Raw genomic sequence first — 20,909 nt, 5'->3', positions numbered from 1 at the left:
AAACAGAAAACTTTCCATTTGCTAAACAAATTGAGACAATCAACTAATTGAAACAATAGCTTTAACAAAGTTCCAGGCTATAAAATTAACTCACAAAAATCAACATTTGTACATAATAGAAAAACAGGAAAAAATAGGAAACTTCATTCCAGATAACTTCAAAATCCATAAAGTATCTAGAGATCACTCTCCTTTAATACATAACAGACATATATAGATATAATTGCAAAGTGTCTGTTAAAGAAATAGGAAACAACCTAAATAATATTCAGTGCTCCTGGCAAGGTTGCACCAACATAAAAATGGTAATACTGCAAAAATTAATTTACACTTTTAATGCTATTCTAATTAAATTACCAAGAGGATACTGTGTAAAGTTTGATAAAATAACAATTCACTTAGAAAGCAAAAAAAAAAAAAATATTAGGATATCGGTGGAAATGATGAAAAGAGGGATGAGGGAATAACACAAACCTCAAACGGCAATAGTCATCAAAATCTTTTTTTTTAACTTTTTAAAATTTTATTTATAAATTTTTTGACATTATATATGCATAAGTATTTTTTATAACATTATCCCTTGTATTCATTTTTCCAAATTATCCCCTCCCTCCCTCTACTCCCTCCCCTTGATGATAGTCATCAAAATCTTCTGGTATTGGTTAAAGATTAGAGAGAGATCAATGGAACAAACTGGACAAGGGAGATTCAGATACTATAGATTTCAATAACCCAGTATTTGATAAAATGAGAAACAAATTACCTAGGGAAAAATTCCTTATTTTAAAAAACCAAACACAACTACTAAGAAAACTGGAAAACAGTCTGATGCAGGGTAAACAAAACAAAGAAAACAACATACACAAGTAACTACAAAATGTAAATAGAAAGAACTGCACATCTCAAAATCAAAAGTAAATGTAAATTTATGAAGATCAAGCCAGGCTGAGATGAAGAGCTAGGAGAGATTATTTCCAACCTATCTTTTTGTGGTCCACAAGTGTTAACACATTGCACATTTTCAGGCTTTTTCCATGTATTGTGCTGAATTTTTCCTCTCTTAAAACATATGGTGTGTCATATGACTGACTGGGGGAGGGAGGAAAAGGAGAAACAATATTTGGAAGAACTGTAATGAAAAACAGAAAAGAAAAATATTAAGAAAGAAAAGAAAAAAAAGGAAAGAAGAAGAGGAAGAAAAAAAAGCAAACAAGCTACATAATTCTCCAAATGAAATCCTGTATCTTCCTCTTAAGTTCTAGTCTCAGTTCCTTATCCATCTGCAAGGTCTGTCTTCAATAAAGGATTGATGGGCCAAGTCAATAAGCTGCTTATCCAATAGCATGTCTTAATGAGGGAAAAACACTTTATCCACTTGATTTTTTTCAGCTAATCAAAGGTCAATCAGAAGTTCTATTATATCTGGAGCTTATTAGCACAATGTTATTCCTTTTATATTTGTGAAGTATACATAAAAATGTTAGCTGTTATCCACATACATGCTCATCTGGAGGATCTCATCTACTGAAAATTTCTCTTCTATTTGGACTGTATTGAACATCATTTACGATGATAGTAAACATGTTTGCCAGTCATATTTTGTTTCATGCTTCTTGTCAATGCTTATTAAAGGATTTTTGAAGAGAATTTTCTCTGTGGTTATATCAAGTAATAATAACTTATGTTTAAGGTAAGACTTTGAGGTTTAAAAATCACTTTCCTCACAATCCTGTCAGGTAGTTAGTATATATCATTCCTATTTTATAGCTGAGATAATTAGCAACTTGCCAAGATTAAAGAGATAGTAGGTGTTGGAGTCCCACTTTCTTCATGCTGCCTCTCAATATCTCTGGATTCCTGATGTTCTTAGGAATTAAATTCACATTTAGGCTACTATTAATGTGGATGTGGTTGGAGCGAACAAACTGGGGAATCCAATCTAATTATTTACAGTGGAGGAAATCAAGGTCCACAGATGTGGAATAACAGCACAGCCAATTAGGATTCAAGGGCCTATGGGATCAAATCCAATACTTTCTCTCTTTTTTTTTGAACATTTTTTAAATTAATTTTTATAATTATAACATTTTTTGACAGTACAAATGCATAGGTAATTTTTTTTTTTTTTTACAACATTATCCCTTGTACTCCCTTCTGTTCCGAGTTTTTCCCCTCCTTCCCTCCACCCCCTCCCCTAGATGGCAGCCATTCCCATACATATTAAATATCTTATAGTATATCTTATGTACAATATATATGTGCAGAACCGAATTTTGTTGTTGTTGTTGCAAAGGAAGAATTGTATTCGGAAGATAAAAATAATCTGGGAAGAGAAACAAAACAAAAAAAAAACCAATGCTCACAGTTTACACTCATTTCCCAGTGTCCCTTTTCTGGGTGTAGCTGATTCTGTCCATCATTGATCAATTGGAATTGGATTAGCTCTTCTCTATGTTGAAGATAGACACTTCCATCAGAATACATCCACATACAGTATCATTGTTGAAGTGTATAATGATCCCCTAGTTCTGCTTGTTTCCTTTTTTTTTTTTTTTGAGGCAATTGGGGTTAAGTGACTTGCCCAGGGTCACACAGCCAGGAAGTGTTAATTGTCTGAGACCAGATTTGAACTTGGGTCCTCCTGATTTCAGGGCTGATGGTCTATCCACTGCGCCACCTGGCTGCCCCTTTGCTTTTTCCCAGACCTTATTCCAGACACTTTTTTTTTCCCCCCTGAGGCTGGGGTTAAGTGACTTGCCCACGGTCACACAGCTAGGAAGTGTTAATTGTCTGAGACCAGATTTGAACTCGGGTCCTCCTGAATTCAGGGCTGGTGCTCAATCCACTGCGCCACCTAGCTGCTCCCAGTTCTGCTCGTTTCACTCAGCATCAGTTGATGTAAGTCTCTCCAGGCCTCTCTGTATTCCTCCTGTTGGTCATTTCTTATAGAACAATAATATTCCATAACATTCATATACCATAATTTACCCAACCATTCTCCAATTGATGGACATCCGTTCATCTTCCAGTTTCTAACTACTATGAAAAGGGGCTACAAACATTTTGGCACATACAGGTCCCTTTCCCTTCTTTAGTATTTCCTTGGGATATAAGCCCAGTAGTAGCACTGCTGGGTCAAAGGGTATGCACAGTTTGATAGCTTTTTGGGCATAATTCCAGATTGCTCTCCAGAATGGCTGGATTCTTTCACAACTCCACCAACAATGTATCAATGTCCCAGTTTTCCCACATCCCCTCCAACATTATTTGTTCCTGTCATCTTAGCCAATCTATCAGGTGTGTAATGATATCTCAGAGTTGTCTTAATTTGCATTTCTCTGATCAATAGTGATTTGGAAATCCAATACTTTTTCAATCCCATCACACTGTCTCTGTAATTGGTTCTAGGACACCCTCCTGAAATGGAAGTGTACAGGACAGAAAACATCTATAGGTTATTTCTCTTAATCCTCCCATTCCCGTGTGACTAGGTGGGGAGAATTGTCATAATAAAATGGAACCTCAGAATTAGTAGAAAATTTAAAGGTTATCTGGTCCACCCTATTAATCTATTTTGGAATTTCTTTTATGATATTTCCAAAACCATTTATAGAGCAATTTTTGGTGACAGAGAACTCTGTCTCACAAAGCAACCTATTCCACTTAGGGACAATTCTAACTATTGGAAAGCTCTCATATTGAATTGAAATATATTTCACAATTTTTACTCATTTTTGTTGTTCAGTCATGTCCAACTCTTTGTGACCCAATGTGACAAATGAGAAGTTTGAGAGACATTATTTTTGGCTATTTAAACATTTTATTAATTATAACTAGCAAGGATTAATAAAAGGATGGTCATTTGGCTTTCTCTGGTAAACCTCATGGAGTCCTCTTGATACTTATATATCCTGGAAGAGAGGGTATTCCTCACAGGTGGCAATCAACTCTGATTAATAATTAATGAGAGAATGCATATGATAATGAGAGATAAGCCTGTTCTAATGAGGAACTGGATATGTGATTCTAATCAAGTCATTCATGGACAAAGAAACTCATCTCAAGTCAAACTTGCAATATATACAAAAGAATTTATCTTCCACTCAGTGAACAGTGAAAGAAGTAGGTTCAGAACTCCATCTAGATTAGATTATCCTTGAGAAGTCTTCTGGTTGGGTGGAGTCTTACCCAATTGAAAACATGTACCCTGAGGATTTGGGCAATCTCATCTATTAGCACTGTCCTTCAGATGCTGGCTGAGTAACTTACAAGGGAATGTTTTCTGAGTGGGAAATAGAAAAGAGAAAATTTTAATCTCAATTAATTGATTATTAATATGAGATAAATAATCAGATATTGGAGTGGTTTGCCATTTCCTTCTCCAATTCCTTTTACAGATGAGGAAACCGAGGCAAAGTTAGATGACAGCTAACAAGAATTTGAGGCCAGATTTGGACTTGGGAAAATGAAACGTCATGCTTGGCACTCCAACCACTGTACCATCTTGCTGCCCCTCTGCTCATTTACCCTAGTTCTACTCTTGAGTCACAGAGGCTAATTCCAATCCCTTTTCAAGATGAATACATTTCAAATAAATATCCAAATAGAATGATCATATATGCCCTCTCCCAAATCTCTATGCAAAGTATCTTAGATTCCCAAAGTCAAACAGATGGTTTCCTGACAACATCCCAGTCACTCTTGAGTTTATGATTTTAAGCAAATCATTTAACTCTGGATCTCAGTTTCTTCATTTGTAAAATGAAAGATTAGGCTAGATGATTCCTAAAGTTCTTTCAAGTTCTAACTCTATGATCCAGTAAACAAACCAAATTCAGCCCCTAGAGCCAACAAGATTAGTCAGAATGTTTGTCTTCCATTTTGTCATCTAAAAAAGGGAGCCTGAATTAGATACTGTCAAATGTTACATCCAGCTCTAAATTCCTATGAACCTCTTATTGCAAATGTGATCTGGCCAGCCCAGAAGATATCGGAGAATAGAAGACAGTGGAAGTCAGAGGACCTGAATTCAAATCTTGCCTCTTTCACTTGTGTGACTTTAGTGTAATACTAAACTTTCCTCTCCTACCAGATTCCATATGGTATTTTGGAGGTGCCAAATGTACATCAGCATTGTGATGGGTATACTTGACCAAATTATATCTCACATGCCTTTTCATTCAGTGTGATTCTGTTATTTCATTAAAATTCCATGGAGGATGCTCTCAAAGAGAGCTTACAAACATCAAGAGAAAAGCTTGCTCCTGAAGGACTTGTTCCTTTGTTCTACGTGTACAATCCTAAAACAATCTCATGCTGAGTCCACAAAACAGTCAGACTCAGGAGCTTCACAGGCAGGACAATTGAGCTTCCCGTTCTTAACCATTTATGGAGCAGAATCCATTTCTCACCCTGGCCAGACAGTAATGTGATTGGTATTGAGTATGTGTTCAACTGATTGGGATCCAGGATACCTCTCACTGTACTCATTAAGGGGAATGACAGTTTGGGACTAAAAGGGGATATAGAGAAATCCCCAAGAAAACTGGTTAAAAAATTAGTTTTTCCCTCTAGGTACATTCAATCCTTAAATGCCTAAGAAGATCAAACTAGATTTCATTTTTGAGCAGGAAAATATCAGTATTCAGTTAAGCCTGTTTTAAAGCATTCAAAAATAAGTGCTTGGAACCTCTCACATGCACTTATGTTATTTTCCCTCACATCTTATGCTATGGAGTCCTTTGTGACTCCTGGGCACATTCTTCCTATCTGAAAGCTATTAGGCGCTCAAGAAATTGCAAATCAGATAAAAAAAATCCATTTTGATTTTGTCATCACTGTTTCCTAATACTTAGTATCACTGCATAATTGGGGGGGAGTGCACAACAAATAACACAAATGTTTATATTGCCCCCAATATCATACAAACTGTCTGGTTCTAAGACACTCACGCATACTGTTTCTTAATTCATTCCTTTTCTCTTTCTCATGCACTGATTCACATCTCTAATTAATTTTTCCTTTTAAGAAACACACACACACACACACCCCACACACATGCAACTGACTCCCATTCAAGCTACTGTTCTCTCTCCATCCCACCCAATAGTTTTCCACATTTTCCCAGTCACCAACCGTTATGTGCCTTCTCTTAGTCAATGCTCATTTGCCCTCATACCTAGCATTTAATTTTTCCATCTACCATTAAGCAGCAAGAAGGTATTCTGACACTTCCTAAATAGGGCTGTGCAGAACATGACTGGTAGCTGCAGAAAGCTTCAGTTTCCCCACAGTTTTGAGTGCTGTAATGTTGAAATAGCATTAGGTACTTCATTTTGTCTTTATCCACCATTTTGTGAAGTCTCAGTCATCTAAGTTTAAAGAAGTCACAAGATTAGTGCCTCCCATACCAGGCACTTAGAGAATGTCACAAAACTACCCCTGTTCCTTCTCTCTTCAATGTCTCCTGATTTCTCCCAATCCCCTCCAGCCAGTCCTCTCTCTCCCTAACTTGTCTCCAGATCTCCATTTCCAAGAAGAAATCAGCTGCCAATCCTTTCATCCTGTTTTTTCATTCCCTCCAAATTGTATATTAATTGAGAAACCCCCAAAGTTTTGGGTTCTTGGCTCCTAAGAGCTGTGAGTCCAATTTCTTTTGCAATCCCATGTACTATAAATAAATTGTATATTTTCATGATACTGTTTTTTAATTTATCTATAACAGTGAACTGGACTTTTTTTTGGACAATATTTCCATATTCTGAGCAGATAAGGTTATAGATTTTGCCATCTTGTTTTTCCTGAAAAACAGAATGATCTTGTCACTTTTCTTTAAAATAATAAAGGGAATTCCTAGTTAAGTCCCAGAGCTTTAAAAAAATGGTAACAACTGACTTCAAATCTACCATCCTCTTAAGTTAAACCCACCTAAACTCCACTTTATCAGGAGGCTTCTGAAGGTCTTTGTGAGCTAACATTGCTGGAGAAGTCCTGTAAGTGGGTTTCCCTCAATGGTTCTTGAAATTTTTACTATTGATATTAATAATAATGACTTATTCTTCATTATTCACTATGAATAATCAAATCAAAGGAGGGTTCCTAGGTTATTGGGTACTCTTCTATGACGATTTGTTGGAAGGACAATTTATACAGGTAAGGGCATTTACATAAGTTTTACAAAATGATTTAAATATACTACTATTGAAGGGATGATTGGGAGAGTGGGGGGGAAGGGTAGCAAATAACAATATAGATGAAGATACTGACTCTCAAAATCCGACTGACTCATCTTTACAGAGCTAATAAGTATTATAATAGGATTTGAACTCAGATCTTCTGACACTAAGTCCCATGTCTTTAGAGACGCCTTGTTAATATACTACCTATGATTACCTTGGACATTACATTGCCTTTATAGAGGCTTCATTTACTTTCAGTGCCCCACACTAAAACATTCCTCCATTCCCTCACTCCAATATAGAACTGCCATTTCCTCAATGCCCTTCTTTAACTAGCTAGGGGACAGAAGGATCTGATAAGCTAAATCATTTTAAGGTGTGAGAATCAGATAACAGCTAAAATGTATTAACCCTCTCAGGGGCATTTGTAAAAATAAGCAAAAAGACAGCCTAATATGGAGACATGATGGTAGTACCATGGTTTTGCTTTGAAGATGGGAGTGATGGCTCTGGTATGGTGGGAACCTCATTGATGATTACAGATTAGCTGTTAATTTATGAGCATTTGAGTTTTGTTTTTAATTGCCAATCTGTGGAGATTGCCCCTTGTTCCCTGCTAAAACTCCCTTCCTGATTCCTTGCCAATCAATTCAGGGACTTCCAAAGCTTGGAGATGAGGGTTCTTGGGCTGCTTCCCCATGTCCTAATTATGATTTTGCCTCAAGCCCTATCCTATCTGTGGCTCTTTTATCCTTTCTTCCTTTTCTTTTCTTCTCCCTCTGTCCATGTGTGGAGTCATACCCAAACATATAGGTGCTCTGTTCAAAGGAATATAAATTTTGATCACTTAGACTTTGCAATCCATGTCGGCGTTTGGAGGCTAGATTTTTTTTCTTCCCTATTTATTTTTTCATTTTTCCCCCAATAAACTGGGGTAATTAACTCTTTTTGTCTCATTTGAAACTTCTGGAAATATAGCTCTGAAAAACCAGGCCCTATTAAAGACCACAATGAATGGAGCTACTTGACTATCCTTTAAACCCCAAATCATTCTGGCTTTCACTAATTGGCCAATAATAAGACCAATCTAAACCTCCCTTGTTCCTTGTTTTGCTGGCTGGGAGTGAGGGTAGATAGGAGTCTTTTTCTGTTCTGACTAGAAACTCTGAGATTGATTCTCTTGAGAAGGGCATCTTTTGCCTCATTTCTTAACTAGCCTTTGATTATTGAACGGGTGTTGCCTCAGACAAACTGATAACTGGAAAAGACCTTAACTTAAAAAGACCAAGATCTCCCACTGCATTTGTAGCCATCTCCAGTCTTCTTGACTATGTCCTGCCCCATTCTCTAACGATTCTGGAGGAGTGAAGTAGATGACTGCACAGCTCTCCCACACTTAAATCCAATTTATTTGCAAGTCAAGACATCATCCTTCTGATGTCATTGGTTCTCTTAAGAGTGAAGGGAAAGGACAACACCCTGTGGGTAAGTGAATGAATGGATTCAATTAAATTCAGACACCTACTGGGTGATGAATACTGTGCTATGTCTTGGAGGAGATGGAAAGGTTAAACAGAGTTTCTGCCCTCTTGGGCCTCATAATTTGATATAAGAGTAAGAAGATGGAAGAATTTCTTTCATGTTTACCAAGAAGCAATTGCATCTTTTCAGTTCATAGATTTAGAGTTAGAAAGGATTAAAAAAAAATAAAGTACTTAATTAAATATTTTCTAATTACATGTAAAATTTTAAAAATAATTTTAAAAATTTTGATTTTAAACTGTCTTAAGACCCCTTCCCTCTCCTTGAGAAGCCAAGTGATTTGATAATTTATTATACATATAAAGTCATGCAAAAGATAATTCTGTATTTGCCACGTTGCAAAAGAAAATAGACCAACCCCTGCCAACCCCAAACCCAAACCCAAACATGAAAAAGAAAAAATTGGAAGGGATTTTGTAGACCATTCAATCAAAAAGTATTTATTAATTGTTTACTATGTGTCAGGTCCTTCTAGATTATCTCTGAGAGTAGGAAGAAAGGTAAAAATATTCCCTGTTCTCAACATGCTCACACTTTAATAGGAGAGACAACAGGTAAATACATAGTGATGTTGTTTAGCAGTTTTTAATCCTCTTGGACTTTTTGTGACCCCATTTAAAGTTTTCTTGGGAGAGATACTGGAACAATTTGCCAATTCCTTCTCCAGGTCATTTTATAGATGAGGAAACTGAGGCAAATATGGTTAAGTGTTTTGCCTAGGATCACACAACTAGTAAGAATCTGAAGCCTGATTTGAACTTAGGAAGATGAGTCTTCCTGATTTCAGGTCTGGATCTCCATCTAATGATATGGTGACTTCATCTGAAAGTGCTTGCAACATTTCACATCTGTAGCATCCCCCCATGTACACATCTTGCTGTATATTTTTAAAAAATGAACAGAAATATATCTTCTTTCCTTTTTACCCTTACTCCACTGGATAAAAAAGAAGAAAAAACAAATTTCTTAAATATGTATAGTTGAACAAAATAACTTTCCTCAATAGCCATATCTTTCCTTCCTCCCTCCCTCCCTCCCTCCCTTCCTTCCTTCCTTCCTTCCTTCCTTCCTTCCTTCCTTCCTTCCTTCCTTCCTTCCTTCCTTCCTTCCTTCCTTCCTTCCTTCCTTCCTTCCTTCCTTCCTTCCTTCCTTCCTTCCTTCCTTCCTTCCTTCCTTCCTTCCTTCCTTCCTTCCTTCTTTCCTTCCTCCCCTCCTCCCTCCTTCCTATTGTGCCACAGTTTTCTTTAATTGTCCTGACTCAGTTTCCTTAACTGCTCTGCCTCAATCCCTTTAATTGTAAAACCCCTCCTGCTTTAAGGTTATAAATTGTCAGTGTGAGGCTCAAGATGAGGAGGAGATCAGACTTCCTGGTTCCTAACTCTTTCTGCCCTCAGGAATTTATGACACTGCCCCTCTAAAATATTCCAAGAGATAAGACTATCCCGGATGCCTCCTTGACATCTTTACTTCTGTTTATTCAAACATCCCTGACTCTGGCTTTTAGTAAGTATTTATAGTTTCCTCCAATCCTGACAGAAACAAATGGTTCTGTAAAACCCTTTGCACTCTTTTTTTTTCTCTTTCTTTGTTCAGAAAGGTGTAAGAGGACTTGGGATTCTCCCATTTGTCACTGGATACTTTGAGACAAGAGTCCTGTCCAGTCAATTAAACTCTCAAAATATTGAAAACTCTCTAATCTCTATCTTGCCTCAGTTTCTCCAGCATTACATTCCCTCGCTCCCTCTCTTCTTTCTTTCTTTCTTTCTTTCTTTCTTTCTTTCTTTCTTTCTTTCTTTCTTTCTTTCTTTCTTTCTTTCTTTCTTTCTTTCTTTCTTTCTTTCTTTCTTTCTTTCTTTCTCTCTTTCTTTCTCTCTCTTTCTTTCTCTCTTTCTCTCTTTCTTTCTTTCTTTCTTTCTTTCTTTCTTTCTTTCTTTCTTTCTTTCTTTCTTTCTTTCTTTCTTTCTTTCTTTCTTTCTTTCTTTCTTTCTTTCTTTCTTTCTTTCTTTCTTTCTTTCTTTCTTTCTTTCTTTCTTTCTTTCTTTCTTTCTTTCTTTCTTTCTTTCTTTCTTTCTTTCTTTCTTTCTTTCTTTCTTTCTTTCTTTCTTCTTTCTTTCTCCATCTATCTCTCATTCTACATCCTATATCCATCACCCCTCAGTAATGGAAATCGTGTTTCATCACCAATTCTCTGGAATCATGATAGTCATTAGATTCAAAGTTATTTGCTTTTACAGTGTTGTTTTTGTGCAAGATGTTCTTCAGATTCTGCTCATTTCATTTTTCATCTTCACTTTTTACAAAAATCTTTAAAATTGTTCATTTTTATAGTATTGATATTATAGTATGATATAATTTCTTCCAATATTGAAAGAAATACTGGCATCCAATTTTCTCGGAAATTGTGGGACCTTATACTAGGAGCTGGGGCCTTTGTGTTTATTGAAAACCGTGTATCTTCTTCCATGAGAAATATCATCTAGTAATGCTTTCCTCAGTTTGTGCTTGTACAGTTCATATTTTTGAACCCAAGTCTAGGATTTCAGTTACGTATATTAAATTTCATTTTCTCACCATTCAAACCTATTTGGAGTTCTACTTTTGTTACCCAGTATATTTACTTTCACTATCATTTTTATATCTTTTACAAATTTCAACACCAATAATTCAATATTTACTAAAGATCCGCAATATGCTAGACATGTGATAGGCCTACAGAAACAAAGATAAAACTATATAAGGTTATGCAAAAGGAACTTACATTCTAATGAGATAAAACTTAGAGATAGAGAAGAGCACACAAAATAATTTCAGGGCAGCTAGGTGGTACAGTGGATAGAGCACCAGCCCCCAAATCAGGAGGGACCTGAGTTCACAATCTAGCTTCAGACACCTAGTTGTGTGGCTCCTGGGCAAGTCAAAAGCCCAATTACCTCAGCAAAAAAAGAAGAAGGAGGAGGAAGAGGAGGAGGAGGAGGAGGAGGAGGAGGAGGAGGAGGAGGAGGAGGAGGAGGAGGAGGAGGAGGAGGAGGAGGAGGAGGAGGAGGAGGAAGAGGAGGAGGAGGAGGAGGAGGAGGAGGAGGAGGAGGAGGAGGAAGTTACAACCACGGAATTCAAGAAAGGCTATTATTGGAGAGAGCACCTAAGCTAAACCTTGAAGGAAGCTAGAACTGATGACAGGATGAAATAAGAAGTAGAACAATAGGAAGTAGGTCTATAAAAGGGTTTTTTTGTGAAAATGGATGACTTAGACAAGCATTTTAGGAATATTCATTTGGCAGCTATGTGTAGGATGGATTGGAGAGAAGAAAGAGAAAATGATGAGGATGTTATTACAATGGTCCAATTTAAGAGATGCTGAGAGCTTAAATTGGTGTAAGACTGTGTGAGAGTGGAGAAGTAGGTACAGATGCAGTAAAAATGTGAGTAAAACAATATAAAAAGGTAGAAGCAACAAAGAAGAACTCCAAAGTTGTGAATCTCGCTGATTAGAAAAGTGTCAGAATTCTCAGCAGGAATAGGGGAATTGGAAGAAAGGCTGCGGGATAGAACAATGAATAGAATAGGGCACCTGGAGTCAGGAAGATTGTAATTATAATGTGGCTTTACACACACTAGCTGTAAGTTAATAAAAATTCAGTTCTTCTCCCAAGAAGAAAAAATTAAAAATAGAATACTGATATTATTTTCTTTAGAGTGTAAGTTCCTTGAAGGTAAGGACTATGTCTTGTTTTGTTCTTTTATCCTCACTGCCTGGCACAATGCCTGGCATGTAATAAATCCTTTATAAATTCTATTTTATTCATATATAATATTTATAATTATACATCTAATTTAATAATATAAATACAATACATATATATATTTACATTTATAATAGAAAATTATAAATAAAGGACTTATAAATTCTTGTAGCATTGAGTTTAATGCTCTGGCAAATCTTCTGATTTGTTGCCAGTGATAAGTGAAATCATTGATTGACCTGAAATCCTTTCTATAAAATATAACATATGTGACATTCAAATGTATTAATGAAATTTCGGCATCCTATTCAACCGTCAAAAATCTCCCCCATCTTATTTCTATCAGCATATAAGATCTGGCAGCTAGAAAGATTTTGAGTTTGAACTTAGCAATGTTTCATGTATCTTTTGTATGAGCAACCACCAAGCTAAGTGTGGAGAGGCTTAATTGCATGATGATTTTTTTTCTTTTCAGCAAATCATAAAAGCATGGAGGGTTGGTGGTCCATACAAGTGGAGAGGGTCCATACTATTGGAGGGAGAGCAGTGATCTGGGTTCCTGCAGAACAAGAGTTGCTACTTTTCCCTTGCCCTCTAGTTTTGCTGAGTGAAGCTCTCTCTCAGTGATTTTTTTTTTTCACAGAACTAGGCATGATGGGAATTGAAAAGAATGTACAGCAACAGTTCAACAATTTTATTAAGCCATACTGTTTCAATGAACCTCAAACACAATATTATAACAGTTATAGCAAAACAACTGGTCTGGTCTATAAAAGTCACATCAGAAAATCCCTATTGTACAACTATAGCATAGAAAGTATAATTTTTTTTTTTTTTTAAAGAAAGAAAAAAATGGACAAAACCTTAAAAGGATCTCTGTTCTTTTAGTACATTAAAAAAATCTCATCTCAAAATGTGGGTGCCATGAAAACTATCCCAGCTTCAAGGCATACTTTGATTATATATTTATTTAAATATTCATTCATTCATTTATATTTATTTAAATAAATAAATGTCTTATTTATTTAAAACCACAACTTAAGAGTCTTTAAAAAAGTATTTTACTAAACCACTAAAAACCACAACTTAAAAAAGAGTCTTTTACTAAATCAACTAGTTGACACATTAATTTGAGGGGGGGGGGGCGCAAGGCATTTAATCAGGTAATATCAAAATATAAATCACAAGGATCTTTCTCATTCTCCCCTCACCGAATCCCTGACATTTTGTTTTTTGTTATTTAGTCAAGTTCAATTCTTCATGACCCCATGGCCCATTTATAGCACACCAAACCTTTGTATCCTCCACTATCTTTTGAAGTCCCCAATATATATAGAGATATATTTCTCCATTTCACTGGTAACACAACTGGAATTATTTGTTTCTCTTGTGTTGCAAGCTGCTGGTGTCTCAGTGTCTTTACTGTGCTGCCATCTTCCTATCCACCATTACACTGTTCTCAGCTGGTTTTCTACTGTGCTTTTTTCTTTTCTTTTTTTTTTTTAATTTTATTTATAATTTTTTGACAGTATATATGCATGAGTAATTTTTTTAAATAACATTATCCATTGTATTTATTTTTCCAAATTACCCCCTCCCTCCCTCTACTCCCTCCCCTAGATGGCAGGCAATCCCATACATTTTACGTGTGTTACAGTATATCCTAGATACAATATATGTGTGTAAATCCAATTTTCTTGTTGCACATTAAGTATTAGTTTCCGAAGGTATAAGTAACCTGGGTAGATAGACAGTAGTGCTAACAATTTACATTCACTTCCCAGTGTTCCTTCTCTGGATGTAGTTGTTTCTGTCCATCATTGAACAACTAGAAGTGAGTTGGATCTTCTTCATGTTGAAGATATCCACTTCCATCAGAATACATCTTCATACAGCATTGAAGTGTATAGCGATCTTCTGGTTCTGCTCATTTCACTCAGCATCAGTTGATTTAAGTCTCTCCAGGCCTCTCTATATTCCTCCTGCTGGTCATTTCTTACAGAACAATAATATTCCATAACCTTCATATACCACAATTTACCCAACCATTCTCCAATTGATGGACATCCATTCATCTTCCAGTTTCTAGCCACTACAAAAAGGGCTGCCACAAACATTTTGGTACTGTGCTTTTTTCTGCAGCTATCTATTGGTTCTTTGGTGAATTTTAACCACTATGTAACTTTCCATAAGAAGCGGAGTCTTAGCTCTTTTAGCCCATAGTCTCAGAGGTTATTTCAGTTCTTCTGAGTCACATCTAGTTAACCAGTTAGTAAAAATCCTGGGTCTAGATTAAGCCTGTCTTGAACTACTTTTTTTTTTCTCCCACATGCCATTCTTTATAGTCAGTCTACAATTTGAACTGCAGTGAGTACATTCCTTTCAACTCTGTTCCCTCTTTCATTTTTGTTAGATTAGGACCACAGAAATTTCACATGGTAATTATGGAGGTATAGGATAGAGTACAATCTCGCTTCTGTCTCCATTTCTAACTCGTAAGATTATGCACACTTACAGTAAATATCATTTGTAGTCAGGCCCTAATTACTCTACTGTCATAAGAGGTGTGACTACAATTTATTAGAGAAATATAAATTGGACCTTAATTAATGCTTTTGCTAATTGAGGACAGATCTTTAGTGCTAACATTTATATACAACACATACATACATGTATCTACATATATGTGAGTATATAAGCACAAATATACTCACATACTTATTTTGATATTCAACATTTAAATTATGTTTCAATGACTAGATGTCAATTTTTTCAGTAGAGGAGAGAACAAAAACAACATTCATAGTTTTTAAATAGTATTCCTTTATTATTAGTGGCTCTATTCTGTGTAAAGCATCAGCTTTTACTAGATATAGCCAGGGAAAAGTGGTGAACATTTTTTTAAAAACATCTCTCTATACAGTAGTTTAAGGCACAATATCAGTTCATAAAGCAAATTGTTACAACTGACATTCAGGGTCATCGGTTTTCTGGAGCATATCCGGCATCAGTTTAGTTGGGCCATGTTACACTTAATTTTTCTTAGACATAGGTGGATCACTTGGGATTTACACATACACGTGTGATTATATACTTATAATATGCATACATATCCATGATTGGAAGACTGTCTATTCTCCCCAAGCAGAGGCCACACATAAAATCTTTCCAGCTGAGTAGGATTTTTCAGAGCTCATACTCTGCTTTGGGAAGAGGAATGAGCAAGGGAATATAAGGAAGACGCGTGAAGGCAGGTGGATAGGAATGTATTCAGCATCTCATTCCTGAAATAGCTAATGGGGAAGAAGGGTGGATATTGGACTTAGAAGCATAGAGGGGGTGAGGTAAAAATGACATTCCAGCAAAATAACTCACCCTTAGGAGCAGATTCCTAAGCCACCACTCTGTCGCACTCTCTGTTGAGATCCTTTGACACAGAAGGTCAAAATTTGTGAGCTGGTGGCCAGGCTAAAGGGATAGGAATAAGAGTTTCTGAAAATACCCTTGGGCCTCAGGACAGGTGGGGTCCAATATTCATGTTCAGCAGGTGATATCTACCATCTTTGTCCCCTAGGAAACAACAATGGTAGCAAACACATAAACTTTATCGCAATCCTCCCAGGATAGGGCCAACAAAAGGGACAATCTCCTGCGGTGGCAGGAAGAGCTCAGGTCAGACATAGATCATAGACTGACAGTTGGAAGGTCCTTAGAAGTATTCAGATCCAGCATTAATTTTGTAGATGTAGAGACTGAGAACCAGAGTGTCCCAAGGTCACAATACTGTTAGGTATCTGATCCAAGGTTTGAAGCCTAGGTTTTGCTTACTCCCAGTCCAGTGCTTTATCCACTATACCATGAGTTGCCTCTAAAATCATAAAACCTTCCCACTGAATGAGTTGTGAGGAGCCAAGGAAGTTAGTTCCTCTGGGCTTTGGTAAATAAGGCCAGCAGACTGTTAGCTTTCAGACCACAAGGGTTATATATATGCATTAAATTTAAGAGAATGGTCTCAACATAGAACTTAAGGTGAGGATTGAGGCCCCTTCAGGCTCATGAGAGGCAATTATTAAATTTTCAGTGGGCATTTATACCTTGGAAACTGGTAAACACTAAAAATCAGGGCTTTATTTATGTTTTGTTGACTGTCTAGGCTTAAGAAAGTGATGGAGAAAATAATGCAGACTAAACTTAACAGTGTGTCATGTTTACATCTTTTCCCCTGGAGAGTTGATTGTTAAATATTTAAGCATCCTTTCAGTGAAATTTTTTTATGGTGCACCAAATTTTCTTTTTATCCAAAGGAAACTGTTCCTGTGATCCCCTTCTACTTGTCCATGAAATAGCCTCTCATTTTGGAGTCTATAGTGAAGATACTGTTTTCTGAAAGGTCTGTACCCCCATGCCTTCTCTCCTTGGTACCTAGGGAAGTAGTAGGGCTAAGAATTGTTACTGTGATGCTTGGTACAGTGGGGGATGGGAGGCAAGGAAAAATAAACTTTTTTCATCATCCTTGAATTTCACAAGGAATAGTCTTGAGTAAAACCAATGAGATTTAGATTTAATTCGAATTGTTGAGTTAGAAGGGATATATGGAATAACCTAGTCCAGTTCTCTCAATTCACAGTAAATTAATAGCAGAACTAGAACTTAACCTCTGGACTCCTTATTCTCATCACCTCCATCATCACTGTGTTTCCCAGTCCTCTCTGTAGTGTCCTTAGGTTAGAAGCATTATAGAGATGAAAAAACATAAGGCTTGGAACCAGAGGATCTGAGTTCAAATGCTACTTTTGCTATTTGCTACCCATGTAGTTCTGATTTAATTGTGTAATTTCCCTGCGTTTAAGATTCCTAAATTATAAAATGGAGGAGTTTGAATGGCTGATATTTGTAACACCTGTTCTAATAGTGCTGATGATCCCACAGTTGCAAAGCCATGGGGAGAGACAACGAAAGAGCATTCTGGACCACGAAGGACAGCTGATTCTGAAAGAAAAATAAGTTGTATGGTAGACAATCCAACCACAGTACAGAAAGTTGATTGTTTTAGAACTGTTTCCTGCAAGTCTTTGAGGTTAGGGTTTGGCTTCTACCCACCTTGTTTATGACCTTCACACTATGGTTCTGTTACTTGGAGGACAATTCATGAAGGTCATGGAGAGATGGACAAATGAAAGTTAAGATATTCCTACTCTTGGATGTTTGAACTCATAAAACCTCTAGGTTGATTTTCCTAAGGGGAATATAATAGCATTAGTATAATGATGCTCATTCTAGAAAAATCTTGTAATATTTTTCTCTAAGTTTTGGCTGTAGCTAAATGTTGGCACTGTATCCAATTACAGTACATTGGAATCTTGTGGATAGATTCAGAGAAACCTCAGGAGACTTATATGAATTGACACAGTGAAATAAATGGAAACAGAAAAACAATTTATGCAGTAACAACAACAATATAAAGACAACAAAACTTTGTAATCAATACAATGACCAACTATAACTCCAGAGGACTGATGATGACCTGGGTCACCCACCTACTGACAGAGAGGTGATAGCTTAAAGAAGCAAAATGAGACATAAACTTTTGGACATTGTCAAGGTGGTAATTTGTTTGGCTTGACTATGGACATTTATTACAAGTTTCTTGATTCCCACTCCTCCCACGCCTTTTACACAGAACTGAAAGAAAATAAATGCTTGCTAATTTAAAAATAAAAGAAACTTAGAAAAATTCACATATTGCAAATCTTATTCATATGGCAAAAAGCAAGGGGAGCTTCTTATAAGTTAGGAGAGATCAGAGATTCAGACTCATCTTGGCTCCACCAGGAGCTTATTTACTATCAAAGGCAAAGTTCGAGGGTCAGTCTCCCTCCAGGGAGTGAACAAAGTTTTCCCTTATGCCAGGGTTTTTGGAATCCTGAGTCCCACAGGAAAAGGGAAGTTGCAGGATATGTGACAGCATGATTTTCAGGCACTTCAAAGGGATTGGGGCCATCATGCTGGCACTAAGCAGAAGGAGAATCTATGGCTCCAGTAGAGAAGAAGCTGAAAATATTGGAATATTTGGATATTGGAAGCTTGGTAAACTAGAGTTTGGGAGCTTCCCCCCAGGAGGAAGATGATATGTTCAACCTTCAATATGACTGCAGCTGGATCCGTCCATATAAGCAGCAGGTGAGAACCATCCCACATATCTGACAGAGAGAAAGGAGAAAAAAGAAAAGGAGAAATTAGAGTTCCATGAAGTTTCTGCCGTAGATGCTATTTATTCATATGGTTATGCCCCCTTCTCACAGCCCCTCAATTTAAGCTGCTCCCAAACCATCATGTTTAAAAGGCTTCATTAGAGTTCCCTCAAGAATTCTTTCACTCTGACTGTATTTTGTCACCTCCCTGGTATATCTTGCCAGTGGATCAGGATGGAGGAGAAAGGGAGACAGGTTCGTGATTTGCACAGCTTGCTCTCTCACTTAAATCCAATTTATTTGCAAGTCATAAAGTTGTTTCCCTGATGCTCCCTTTTGAAAATGGAGGGCAAATAACAATTTTTTCACTTCACCATACTCTCAGACTTTAAAATAAAGCCAAAGAGGATGGAAACTTCTTGAGGAGAGATACCTTTTTGCCTTGCATCTATTCCCAGTGCATCATAGTATCTACTGCATAGTAAACTCTTAATAAGTGCTTGATACTCCTTGTTATTGTTCAGTTGTGTCCAATCTTTTGTGATTCCAACTGGAGTTTTCTTTCTTTTTTCTTTTTTTCCTTTTTAATTTTTATGAAAACTTTTAAATTTTCAAAGAATATGCATGGATAATTTTTCAACATTAACCCTTGCAAAATCTTGTGTTCCAATTTTTTCTTTCCCTTTACCCCCCACACCTCCCCTAGATGACAAGTAATCCAATATATGTTAAACATGGTAAAATATATATTAAATAGAATACATACATACATATTTACAAAATGATCTTGCTGCACAAGAAAAATCAAATAAAAAAGAAAATGAGAAAGAAAATAAAATGCAAGCAAACAATAGCAAAAAGAGTAAAAATGCTATGTTGTGATCCACACTCAGTTCCCACAGTCCTTTCTTTTGGTACAGATGGCTCTCTTCATCACAAGATCTTTGGAACTGGCCTTAATTATCTCATTGTTGAAAAGAGCCACATCTATCAGAACTGATCATCGTATAATCTTGCTCTTTCTGTGTATAATGATCTTCTGGTTCTGTTCATTTCACTCAGCATCAGTTCATGTATTTCTCTCCAGGCCTTTCTGAAATCATCCTGCTGATTGTTTCTTACAGAACAATTATATTCTATAACATTCATGTAGCACAATTTATTCAGCCATTCTCCAATTGATGGGCATCCACTCAGTTTCCAGTTTCTGGCCACTACAAAAAGTGCTGCCATAAACATTTTTGCACATGGGGGTCTCTTTCCTTCCTTTAAGATCTCTTTGAGATACAAGCCTACCAACTGGAGGTTTTTTTTTTTTAGCTCCTTTAACAGATGAAGAAACTAAAGTAAATGGGATTATATGGGAAGAAATAGAATTATTCCCATTTTACAGATCACATAGCTTGTAAGCAAGTGAGATCAGGTATGTAGCTAGCAAAAAAATTTTGGCCATAATTTTTTTGGCCTTGCAGAAGGCAAAGTTTCTGCTTTCAATTCCAAAGAGCAAAATTTCCAATTTTGGGAAAGTCACTTTATCTTTGTAAGCCTCAGTTATTCCATCTGTAAAAAATAAGAATAATTCTATTTTTTTTCCCATCCACATTTTCATCCTTTATTCCTTTCTCCCCTTGCTTCCCATCTGAGGATACTAGGTGGATGAATGAGCAAATGACGGAAAAAAGAATCGAATCTCAAAGTCAGTATCATGATTGGGATTAAAATTTAAAAAAATTACAAACTCTTGATTGTTACCTGAATGAGAAGTATAGTCATGCTGACTTCACTGACAGTCACAGATGGCTGAGAGAAGGGGTTAGGATTGGGGTTACCACCACAGAGGAAAGAGCATGGAATGCAATCCTAGGGAGTGGGATTGTTGGGCAGCTGAGAACAACACCTGGCATGGAAAATGTCTCTGGCTCTTGGATTTGCGGCTGGTGGGGTTAAATTTTCATGCATGCAAATCTATTCTCATCTTCTGGATTCTGAAATTCCCTTATCTCATCACAACCTGTTATCATTCCATCTCTCTCTCTGAACTCATTATCTTTCGCCTTAAGCTTTCTACTCTCCCTAGTTTTCCTGTTACTGTCAAAGGCACCAGCACCCTCCCAGTCACCCAGATTTGCAGCCTGGTTATCATCTTTTACTCCTTCCTCTCTCAAATATACATTCTGTGTCTTGTAGGTTCTCTTCTCATAGCATCTCTGATGCCACAAGAACACTTCCAGGGGAAGATGTCCAATCCTTTTTTCCAT

The 20,909-nt window shown here is 36.7% G+C and overlaps 1 protein-coding gene across 2 annotated transcripts in view; it reads right to left on the bottom strand.

The window, feature by feature from the left end:
* Positions 1-17,875: 17,875 nt before the first annotated feature.
* The window catches only part of TSPAN11 (tetraspanin 11), a 151,068-nt gene continuing 148,034 nt past the window's right edge, over positions 17,876-20,909 (bottom strand). For both annotated transcript variants that reach the window (XM_074269258.1, XM_074269257.1), the window contains exon 8: positions 17,876-18,660. In XM_074269258.1, the coding sequence (XP_074125359.1) occupies positions 18,601-18,660 (60 nt within the window). In that variant the 3' untranslated portion in view covers positions 17,876-18,600. The remainder of the gene's footprint in view (positions 18,661-20,909) is intronic.

The sequence above is a fragment of the Sminthopsis crassicaudata genome, chromosome 5 (assembly GCF_048593235.1).
Source record: "Sminthopsis crassicaudata isolate SCR6 chromosome 5, ASM4859323v1, whole genome shotgun sequence".
NCBI classification, from domain to species: domain Eukaryota; kingdom Metazoa; phylum Chordata; class Mammalia; order Dasyuromorphia; family Dasyuridae; genus Sminthopsis; species Sminthopsis crassicaudata.
Note: the sequence above shows the minus strand (reverse complement) of the source record. Positions and strands in the feature narration are given on the sequence as shown.